The 12157-nt window shown below is 33.2% G+C and overlaps 1 protein-coding gene across 2 annotated transcripts; it reads right to left on the bottom strand.

The window, feature by feature from the left end:
• Positions 1-350: 350 nt before the first annotated feature.
• LOC110112843 (F-box protein PP2-B10) lies at positions 351-8860 on the bottom strand. 2 transcript variants are annotated; one of them, XM_028691612.1, is made up of 5 exons: positions 8503-8860; positions 8294-8412; positions 2011-2607; positions 656-772; positions 351-577 (listed from the first exon to the last, which is right to left on the bottom strand). In XM_028691612.1, exons 1-4 carry the CDS (start codon positions 8776-8778, stop codon positions 670-672), a joined length of 1095 nt encoding a protein of 364 aa, XP_028547445.1. In that variant the 5' UTR covers positions 8779-8860; the 3' UTR covers positions 351-577; positions 656-669. The 2 variants fall into 2 exon arrangements, with proteins under 2 accessions (XP_028547445.1, XP_020700850.2); XM_020845191.2 differs by lacking the exon at positions 351-577 and having other exon boundaries at positions 738-868; positions 8503-8859.
• Positions 8861-12157: the final 3297 nt, after the last annotated feature.

Here is a 12157-nt window from a genome sequence, read left to right as displayed (position 1 = left end):
AAAATAAAATTACCATGGTTAAACAAATTAAGTTTAAGTTGTCATCACTAAGTAAATTCAATCTAAAAATCACACATATTTGAGATATTTTTTATCCTCTATGGCCTAAAAAAGCTTAGAAACAACCCAAAGAAGCTCATCCTATATTAAATCAACAAACAGATTTCATATCATCATTATCTTTTCTATTGTTCCCATATAAAGTTTGTAGCTCATTATACTCTATTGGTGGGAGCTTAGGGCTTCGATCAAGAGATTTTACTTTAAAGCTTACAGGTAAATAAAAAAAAAAAAATCATATCATCATTGTCTTTTTTTTATCAATAGCTTTATCCTACCTTTTTAGAAGCTTTTTTTTTTACTACTAAATTTATTTTCTAGTGGGTGCATACTTGAGCCTCTCTAATTATCTTCTAAAAGAAAAAAAGATAAAAGAAAATTTCATTCCTCTTACATAGTATCCTGAATAACAATAGAATTCTTGAGCAGAGATTGAGTCATCATATTTTGAGAAGTCTGAAATATATTCTGAAGCTCTAATTCTGCAATTGAAATTCTCTTGCATGATATTGAATTCCTATATGAATCAATGTGACATAATTAGAATAAGGAAAGAGGTATAAGCATCATTCTAGACCTTAGTAACACTACCGACCTTTTCCGTCATTTTCATCTTTTATCTCTCTTACAACAATCTCCGTAACTTCTTCTAGGAAAACTAATTCCAACATTTTCATCTTTCTCTCTCTTACAAGAATCTCCACAACTTCTTCTGCAATCCAGCAAAATAATCCATAAAGTATCAAAATATATCGTGGTTTCATATCGAGCTCCAGATATATTCTCTCAATAGCCAAATATTCAGAAACTGTAAACAAAACAATGATGCTTTTTATCAGTAGAATAAAACACTATGGCTTTGTATGCATGGATGATGGATCAGCAATGAACCTGATAATGCTTCTTATAGAATCTTCTATTACCAATTGTTTCAGGCTTTTTGAACGACTCCATTGATTAAAAAATTATAAGATCTTTAGAAGAATCACTCATAAAAGAAGAAATTACTGTACCGTTAAGGCCAACAGTCAATAAAGCTCGATTCAAACTCTCTGGCATATGTCATTGGGATTTATAGCTTGCATGAAACTACTGTAATGTTAAGGCAAACTCTCTCTGGCATATGTCATTGGGATTTATAGCTTGCATGAAACTACTGTACCGTTAAGGCAAACCGTCAATAAAGCACGATATGTTGAAGCCAATCAACATCAAGACGATAAACTAAGCAATATCCACTGCATCATATATGAATCTAAAAAAAATATAGCAAATCCTAGTACATGATAACTATGAGATTCTTTTACTTTGTCTATGTTAATTTTGATCATATATTTCATTAAAAAAATTAAATGTTTTAGAAGATGAAAGTAATTCCAAAAGTGATGACATTCGAATTAGAGACTTCAAAATACTCTAATTTAGGAGGCAGCTATTTTCACTCACTCTAAAACTGCCTCCTTAATTTATCCTCCTCGCTTTGCTAATTCAAAAGAAAACAATAAACACTTAATTTCCATAATCAAGTTAAGGTTAAATAAATAAATAATACAAATTGCTAGTGAATAAAATGTGGATCAAATTAAACAGCAACCAACCAGGAAGAAATAGAAAAGCTTTATTAGGAGAGGTTGAATAAGAAATTTAGCAATCAAGATACTAATCTTGGAAGTCAGAGACTGGGATTAAACTGTTCCCATCTCCCAAACATCTGTGAATTCAACAATCACATAATGGAACAATTTAACAAAACTTTCTTGATATTATAATTTTGTTACACTACTAAGTAAATATATAATGTTATGCAGAACAATTTGAAACAAAGCGAAGCTGATCTAATGAAAACAATCAAAAGCACAATTCAAAATTATTAGAATTTTGTACGGGTGAAATACCAAACATGAACGATAATGCAAAGAGTATCTAGCTTCCCATGATGTGATTTCTTACTTCTTAGGCCTAATCTCGATTCCCTGCACAATGAGGCCATTCTTCCAGTTCCCACCTTTGATCTCCAACAATGACATAGCAACATCCCCATCATCCCCTTCTTCATTGTAGAACTCCCCCAGCAAAATTTCCATCCACCCATCCTGCCTTGTTTGAGGTTTTAGAACCATTCCACGATCCCTCCGTGCTTGCTCATTTGGATCTGGCAATTGATCATGCTGAGGTTCATCGGCGTCGTCGGGCACATCTGGTGCCTCAACTGGTGGATCATTCAGAGGCTCTCGTAAATCTTCTTGGGGCTCTTGTGGTAAATTCGCATGATGTAAGATATTCCACATAATTCTAGGCCGACGCAAAATTGGCCGAAGCCTGGAAGATTCTTGTTCTTCCATCAAGCGCACCGAGAACTTTGAGACATGGACTCCTCCTATGGTGACCGACACCTCCTGCAAAGGAAACCTGAAGCCCCTTGCACTATTTGATAATTTGAATATAAGATAAGCTGAATAGTTGGACCGTTTGGAAAGCATCCTACAGTTAATCTTGCCTTGGATCTCCAACCAACAGACATTCAATAGCTCAGCAACTTCCGAAAACCTTGCATAATAACACTCTTCTCAATCGCATATAAAAATTCAATAGCTACCACAGTATATCATAATATCAAACATGAAAGTTTTATAAAAAATTTTGCAAAGATTCCAAAATAAAATTAGAGGCTTAACAAGATCGCAATGACAACTGAAAACTTCTGCAAGGAAGCTTCAAGAGTTTAAAAAATGAAAATTATTACTTCTAAATAACCCGAGTCCTTGTTTGTAAAACCAGTTTTAGATATTAGAAAGGTAAGTTTGAGCAGAAAACAAGCAAACTCTAAAGAGCCATGCAAAAACTAGTCAGGATGGTCTTCTACAAATATCTGCAAGGTGCAACTCAAGAGCAGTTTCAACGAAAGAACTGTAAGCATTGCATAAATTCGAGTGGGCAATATATATATATTGTAAACATATATCTGGATACTAGCCTATGTAAAGTGAACAGAAATGGCCCATATTTCTAAAGCTGCTTTGATGATATGCAAGATTAATTAGATCTCTTTGGTGCTAAAAGTCGCATTATTTCCTCCTAAAGTGATGAAGGACTGTAAGGGTTATCTTATCAATAAGGAGAAAAAGGCTTACTATAAATAAACCACATGTGAATAAAGCAACATAAAGCAACAAATTTAGCTAGTAGTACAGGCCCAACAGAAAGCATCAAGCACAGCAACATGTTATTAAAACAATCAATGGAAAGATAATCCAAATATTTCAATTTATAGACAAAGAAAATAAATGAAAAAAAATCCACTTTATAGCATTAAACACATTTTTTTTGGCAACGCTGCTAACTATTTAAAAAACATGCCAAAAGTTTTATTATGACCTTTTAAAAAAAACCCTTTAGTTAAAAATATTGGAAACTCTCGTTATATTCCATTTACGTTTACAACAAACCAGTGATTTTCAGAGGGGCTACGCAAGGCCGCAAGATCTTTCATACCTTGTACAAAGAATACAAGGCATTTTGTACCAGTGCCTTTGCTGCCATTGCACAGAACGACAGGTATTTCCTTACTAGCAAGGAACACTACTAAGACTGGGGTTCAATAAAAAGATTATACTAATCATATTTAGCTTGAAAAAATTGGTAATTGAGCGTTAATGCTGCAACATAACAAGAACTGGGAAGCAATTTTGTAATATTAAGATTTCGGTCTACTATATGTAACTCAAACTAGTTGAGTTGAACGCAAAGTTTCAGCTTATCCAAAAAGACAATAAGAAATACAAATTTTGATATCATGAGACTATAATGATTCAAATGTAACCAGATAATAGATTAGGATAACACATAAAAACTACATAGACATATATAAACTTCCAACAAGATAGTTCTTTTTCAAATCTCTCCAAATAGAATATATTCTAAAAATAAATTGGTTCATCAACATTAGAAGATTAAAAAAAAAAAACTAGCAAAGTAAACTAAGAATACAGATTCAAGAAAAAGGAAACTGGTAAGTTTTTGGGTATCCCAAAAACTGAGAAATATTAAATGCATTAGAGATTTACGAGCAAGGTTTGCCATTGTCAAAGAATAAACATGAGCATTTCAAGGGCAAAAGTTCAAATCCATAAAAGGGCTAAGAATGAACAAAAAGTGGCAAGTTAAAGGAGAAAGAAACATAATTACAGTGTCAGATTGTGTAATACAAGGACTAAATGTTCTCCAGGAATAGGAAAAAACAATGTCCGAAAACCAACTAAAAAATAAAGGGAAATTTTTTAAACAAAGTATCGTATTAATTATAATTAAGCGATTAACTAACGTTTTAAAAAAAATTTAAAACTCTCCAAAGTCGCCCATTTAACGGACGACTTACGTAAGTCGCCCGTTAAATGGGCGACTTACCTTGCTGAGAACTATCCGTTATGTGTATGAATAACGGGATAATGTTAATACTAGTAAGTCGCCCGTTTAACGGGCGACTTACTTTTGTGAATTTAAAAAAAAAAAATTGCAACTAAAAAGGATTATGATTAATTATTATATAATATGTTTTATGAAGAAAAGATGCATTTGCTATATATATATTTATAATATGAGGCTTAATCCATTTTTCAAGTTTTTGATATATTTAGATTCCATGTTTACAAAGATTAAATCTCAGATCCTTGAATGGTATAATGTTGTTTTAGATACCCTCATTCTTAATTTAATATGCAAATAGACCTTACACAAAGTTAAAACCTTGTGTGATATAAGTCCTCGACAAAGGGATAGTGAAATCAAATAGGGGGGTTAGAATGGAGTTCTATTAAGCATATATATAATGGATAAAACTCTAGGATTATTATGGAGATAAAATAATTATAGTGAAGTGTATATTTGCTAATTACTCTAATAAGCTTGTCATATATGAGAAGTTATATATGCTCTAATTCATAACAATAAATTAGAATATGTATATATATGTATATCAAATATTACCAATTTTTTAAAAAATCAAATGTTCTTGGATCATCCAACATTATGCTTTTTAGATCAAACTTCATGTAAGAGTAAATGCAAGAGCATAATAAATTTAATTCCATGATACAAAACAGTAGTTCCTTAGTAGCATAATAAGAAACATAAACAGCAAAATCTAACTAAAGCAACTAAAAGATACATAATACAAAAAACTAATGCCTCCTTTTATGTCGATGTGGAATCGCATCAATGCATGGAGTAAAATGCTGAGGTGCTCGTAGTGGCCTGGTACGTAGATGGCGCTGCTCTTGATCACTAACATCTTGCTGAGTAACTGGGGGCTATCCCAAGGAGGAAGGTACGAACTGAGGTGTGGAGGCGACGTCAAACTCAGCAGTGAAGTGGCTCTGAGAGGGACCAAAATTGTGATAGGAGGACGACCCAGCATCATATGGATCTGCAGTCGGAACTCAGCTGTGAAGTGGCTCTGAGAGGGACCAAGGTACGAACTGAAGATATTCTTTCTTGTTAAAACACATCCTCCAAACACATATCCTCCATCAATTCTATTGGGATTGAAAATTCTTCCTCAACTTGGCTACCAACATAATCCCTGTCATTTGCTACATCCTCATCCCACTCACGAGTTGTTGCATATGCCTTCACAAACTCATTGTTTACAGTTACACCTTCTGCAGTGCCGACATTCATGTAACAATAACGTTGAACCATGTTATGAATCTCTTGATTCATATCAACATTTATATAATCCAAATGATATTGCGCGTCATCATCACCATCATCAAGACTAGGGGTGTAAACGAGTCGAGTCGAGTCGATTTTTGACGCTATCGAGCTCGGCTCGTCAGTCAGAAAGCGAGCTCGAACTCGAGCTCGTTCCACCGTTAACGAGTTCGAGCCGGCTCGCGAGCCTCGGCAATCCGGACAACCTTCGAGCAAGTCGTCTTCCTTCCAGCGAGTCGTCTTCCTCGTCCGCGTCATCCACGTCATCTTGCCATTGGAGAAGAAGGTTGAGGCGTTGAGCTTTGAAAATAAAATATAATTTTTTTCTTATGGGGATAAGAGATGAGCTGAGATAATTAATGAGATTTTAAAAAAAGCAAAAGGAAGCAGCAGCTTTTCACCTTCCCAAAAAAATAAGAGCAGCTGTCAGGCTTTTCTATTGGTTAGATTAAATAAAATTAACATTATATATATTTTTTATGTCAAGAAATACCGAAATGGTATTATTCTTTTCATTTTTTTTGGAATTGCGGCTTTAATCATTTTAATTTTTGGAAATCCCGCCCTCTGGAAATCCCGCCTCGTCGCCTTCCTCATTTGGAATTACCGCCTTTGGTCAATCGAGCTTAGCTCGTGAGCTCTCGAGCCGAGCTCGAGATTGAGCTCGCGGCTCGATAAGCTCGGCTCACGAGCTCGTTATCGAGTCGAGTTCGAGCCGGCTCACGAGCCGGCTCGGCTCACTTACACCCCTAATCAAGACCAGGATCACTCGATACACTGCTCATTGTTTCATAACCATCATCAACATTGACCGATGATACCTCGGAAGTTCCTGGAATGTCACGGCAAAAACTTCTTTGTCGTTCACTCCATCACATAAATCATATTTTGTTAACAAGAGGAAATTCCTTAGACAATAATAGTTTATGTAATACACATTAAAAATTCATAAACAAAAAAATTACTCATGACATTGCGGCACGAGACTTGGATTGGTCGAACCACCTTCTGTCAACCCGTCAAAATTATGTCTCATGTACTTGAGATGTTATTTGTTCAACAACTAAATTTTGTGCAACAATATCTTCCACCTCTACATAAAGTAAAAGTATCTACCCAATTGCATACGATAACACCATTTGACATACCTCATCATCCTCGACAGCTAAAGCTATGAACTCATTCCCTAAGGGTAGACGACAAACCAAGTTTGTTATGTACTTCGACGTATCATATTTAAGGACTTTCATAATCTTAATCTTTAGTTGCACTAAGTTAATCTTAGCATACACTTACAAGGGTCGATTCCTCCCCCCAGTATATGTTGGTCAATATCTATCATCTAAAGACAAATGTCCGCCATACATAAGGATAAACGATGCTTCCCGTCCAGACATTGTGGAATACTACATATCGATAATGATATCCTATACAAAATTTTATTTTTAAAAATTTTGTAACATATCTTTACAAAATATAATAGCATTTACATAGCAAAAAAAATTTAAAAAAAAATACAAAAATAACATGATTTTGCAGTCACATTACTCCACTATGACGTTTGTATTATGAAAAATAATTTTCTTTCATAAAATATATTTAAAATATTATTTTGAAAATATAATTTAAAAAAAAAATCTTTTGAAAAATATAATTAAAACTTGGATTACAAATTTATATTTTTAATATTAACTATAAATGTATGTTACATAAAGTCAAAATATTACAATTTATAATTAACTGTCATAGAAAATTTTGCTTGGATCTATTACTTATCATAATTTTTTCTATTATATATTTTTTAAAAAAATCTTCAAATTGAATAATTCTTTTAAAAATCTACGGGGGGGGGGGGGGGGGGGGTGTGATAAAGTGAAGTGGGTAAGTCGCCTGTTTAACGGGCGACTTAACCCTTTTAAGTAAGTCACCCGTGTTTAACATGCGACTTTGGCGAGTTTTAAATTTTTTTAAAATGTTGGTTAATCGCTTAATTATAATTAATACGATACTTAGTTTAAAAAATTGCCAAAAAATCAATCCTTCAAAGTTCCATCAAGTTTCGCACTATTTAAACCACCAACTTAGAAAAGAAAAACTATGATGACTTTCATCAACTCCTACATTTCCATAAACTAGTCAACCAGTTTCTTCTAAGTTCAAGACAAGAGTGGAGATTGGAGAAGCCTTCCTCCCAGAAAAACACATTATTCTTCCGCATCCCCCACCAACACTTTCATAATAGCATATCAACTATCAAGGCAAACAAACCTCAAAACAGACAAATTTTAACAACCAAAACGTAACTATAAGCCGAAAAAAAATAGACAAACTATTACCAACATACAAAATTTGTCTGAAAAAAAAAAAAGAGTTGGGACTGGAGGAGTCAATTTATGATTTCTCTACGCCAGTATAGAAAACAAATGAAATTTTATACATAACTTCATCGATAACAAAAGAATTTCATATAAATATCATAATCAAATAAAGAGGCAGACGAGAAAATTCAGAACAAGCTCATTACCTTGATTCAGGGTGAGGAACCCATCTCCAATATTGTGGAGTATCTCCCCACACAATCCAAAGCTCTCTCGCCGGCAAGATGAAGCACTTAGCCCCAGTGTCTCTATCCACAAAAAAGCCCTGAGAACAAAAAACACCAGCACTACTTAAAAAAAAAAACAAAAAACTACATCAAATATAAATTAATAAAAAAAATCGACAGGAACAAACCATCTTTCCGCCGTCGATGAGGATCGGGTCGCAGAGGCGGAAGTACAGGTGCTTCATCGATGCAAATTCCACCCGATCGACGGCTCGTGCGAGCATCTCAGCGTAATCGGCCGGAAGGAAACTCCTCCACACTTTGTCAGAGCACGCTGCCGACCGAAACGCTGCCGAGACCGCCTCTGATCGGCACGCATCACGAGGGGACGTAAACGATATCGCATGCGACACGCACTCTTCCGGAAGCCCCTGGATATCGCTGCAACTTCCTCCCACCTCCATCTCTCTCTGACTCTCTCTCTCTCTCTCTCTCTCTGTACTTTGTCTTCTTCTTCTTCTTTTTTTTCTCTCTCTCTCGATACCTTCGCTCTTTCCCGACCTGTAGCGTATATATGGAGGCGCGAGGTAAAGGCTAAAAAAGGCAGCGAACAAAGAGAGACCCCTCTTGCCGTTGGATTTCAGGAATGTTAGATTTTTTTTCTTTTCTTTTTTTTTTTCATTGAGTTCTGCTTTCTTAATTCTTAAGTATGTGTCGTGTATACGAGTTTATTTTAATTGGATCAAAATTTTAAGAATAATTTTAAAAAAAAAATTTTTAATTTTTATGCTCATAATAGTAATAATAATTTATTTTGAAAAATATTCCTCAAGCTAATTTTTTTATTTCATAGATTATTCATTGAAGTTAATTTCTAATCAGATTATGATCATAACAATATTCAAATGGAGGTTCAAAAAAATTTTTTGAACCAAGTTCTACAAAGCTACTAACATAATCTGTAAACATACGAGCAATATTAGAACAATGTACAATTACACCTCAAGCAGGGCTTGAGCAGGCTTCGAACTAGGTTCAAATATGACTCCAAACTTCTATATATTAAGATATTTGTCCGATTTGACCTAATGATATCACAACGTTATATCTTTTATATAATTTTCAGGAGGTCGCTCATCCTTAAAATGTTATTGCATAAGCGAGCTTAACTTAGAAGTTTCTACTAAAATTTCATCTGTTATCCTAAAATGTGCATTGATGTTTAAGAGTTTAACTTTATTTTTATAAGGGAGTTCACAACCTCCCCCACTTAGATAAGTAATGCCTTCATCAGTTTTCCTTCACCCAGAATCATCCACCGAGATGAATAAGAGCACTTAGTTTCTATCTTCCGCTGATATATTGCTTTCATGTCATTTCTAACAGCTCAAACTCTAAACTATTAAGATATTATCTGCATTAGCCTAATGACATCACAGTTTTATATCTTTGGTGTAACTTTCAAGAAGATCGCCCATTCAAGAAATGCGCATGTATAATCACGCTTAACTTTGAAATTTATATTGAAATTTTAATCATTAAATTAAAATACGTCTTAATATTTAAGAATTTAGGTTATCACAAAAAAAAAAGGTTATCACACTTCATGTAGTAGATATTATAACTATTGGGTTCTTTTAGAATTTATGATAAGCACATATCATCATAATTATAAGCATTACAACATTTAGTATAATCATTTAAAGGTATTACTAAAAAAAGTTATAATACATAAATCCACTTTTTAATAGCATATAAGACATATTCTTAACAAATCATCACAAAGTGAAAGGAAAACGTTTTAATATCAAATAAAATTATACTACTACAGCTATGACAAGAAAATTAAAGTAAAAGCTACCATGATGGCAACCCACACTGGGATTTATAAGTAGTTGATCTAGGGGTTTCAAAATGGGTCAACAGGTCGAAATTGGGCTAGACACAAAATTGACCCAACCTTAATTTAGTTAACCCAAACTTGACCTATTTGATAAATGGGTCAAAAATGCAGACTCTGACCCGACCTGCTAATAGCCTGAATGACTCGAACCTTTTATATAATCCATTTTGATGTTTAAAAAAAAATTTCTATATATTTTTAACAATATATTAAATTAATTAATAAAAAATAAGGAATCATACCAACAAATAAAAAATTTAAGAAAAAAAAGAAGTAAATATATCATTTTGGGTCTAAATCAAGTTGGTGAGTCAACTCGAATCCAACATGTTTAGAGTCAACTCAAATCCAACCCATTTAATAAACGAGTCGGAACTCCTAACACAAACCCGGTCCATTTGTTTAATGTGTCAACATGAACATGGAATTTTTTACTCGAGTTTAGATTAGGTTATTTTTTGATATCTCTAGTTCGGTTAAACCCTTTTAGCTCACATCCATTACAACTAAATTGCATCGACCTTTTCTCCTTTAAACCACAAACATTTTTTTTGGATAGCCACTTTTTATCTCTACTTGCGTAATTAATACAACAAATTTATTTATTTCATATGAAACTGATGGTGGATATGTGTGTTGCAACTCTGGCTCCCGAATTTATAATTTTGATGATAACAAATATTATTTATTGCCTCTTTATTTCTCCTAGTATTTGTAGAGCATATTTATTTATTTGTTGACTAACATTTTAGGTATACCATGCACTATTCTTTAGAGATTCAATGCTCAAAATTGGGTAGAATAGGTTATGTCAAATGAGTCTATAATTTTCATTTATTTTTTTTTAATTTTTTTAGTCAAGTCCTGTAATGATGTATACAAGCCTAATTAATGACCATGCACACAAATACAATAAGAGCAAAAATAATGTAAAATATTTTATTTTTTTATACATCATATTGTATGATCTGGTGTTACAGAAATTAATTAAATATTTATTTTTTCTGAAAAAAAGATGTAACTAACCGTACAATGCGAACACTACATTGTACTGGATTATCTGTTATAATTAGAAACCCCGTCATTCATTAAATTAGGCAAAAATTTGAACTTGAAAAGTCATTTTATTTGTAATGTATGAACCTAATCGTCATGTACGATGTTTAAAACAATGTTTAATTTAATCACATGGTTAATTAATTGAATATGCTGAATTTTAGTATTTTGATCGTAATGTATGAACTGGATTATACTATACGATCAACATAGATGAATTTGGTCATCCCATATTTCATCCCGAATGAACTATATTTTAGTTAAACTAATCGTACTATATGATTAGTCATTCATACTGATGATCATACATCACTAACTGACAAATTGAGTTCGTGCTGATGTTCATACTAATGATCATACAATACTAATATGCAAATTGAACTATTTGTAGTACTAAATGGTGATCGTACAATACTAATAGATCAAATTCTACACATTATACTATACGATCCTGTGATCATATTTTACGATCTTTGATGGATGAACTGATTTTTTTAGGATTTTTTAAAGTCCTGCAATCGTAACCCTTAGGGCTAGCTCATTGAAGTCTAACAACCTTCAAGACCATTCAACATACCGATGAAGTACGCAATTATACTTGCTTAAGAGAGTTGATGTGCATATATGCTTGGGTTTTGATTGATTTAAATTTTATAAAAGTATATTGAATATGTAAGTATATGTGTCGATCAGGTAATAAAGTTGATATATCATCAAAGATTTATCTTGAATGGACACGAATCATGAGGCAAAATCTAGCTAAAAAACTTCCAAAATTAAACCTGGGACCATTTGAACTTCAATTTTAGCAAACTTATAGTCGAACTGAACGTCTCGAAAAGACAAACCCAACGACACCAAATTCAACCCATTCCAAACCGAAA

Source organism: Dendrobium catenatum, unplaced genomic scaffold (assembly GCF_001605985.2).
Source record: "Dendrobium catenatum unplaced genomic scaffold, ASM160598v2 original_scaffold_27042, whole genome shotgun sequence".
Classification (NCBI taxonomy): Eukaryota; Viridiplantae; Streptophyta; class Magnoliopsida; order Asparagales; family Orchidaceae; genus Dendrobium; species Dendrobium catenatum.
This window is presented reverse-complemented; position numbering and strand designations above follow the sequence as displayed.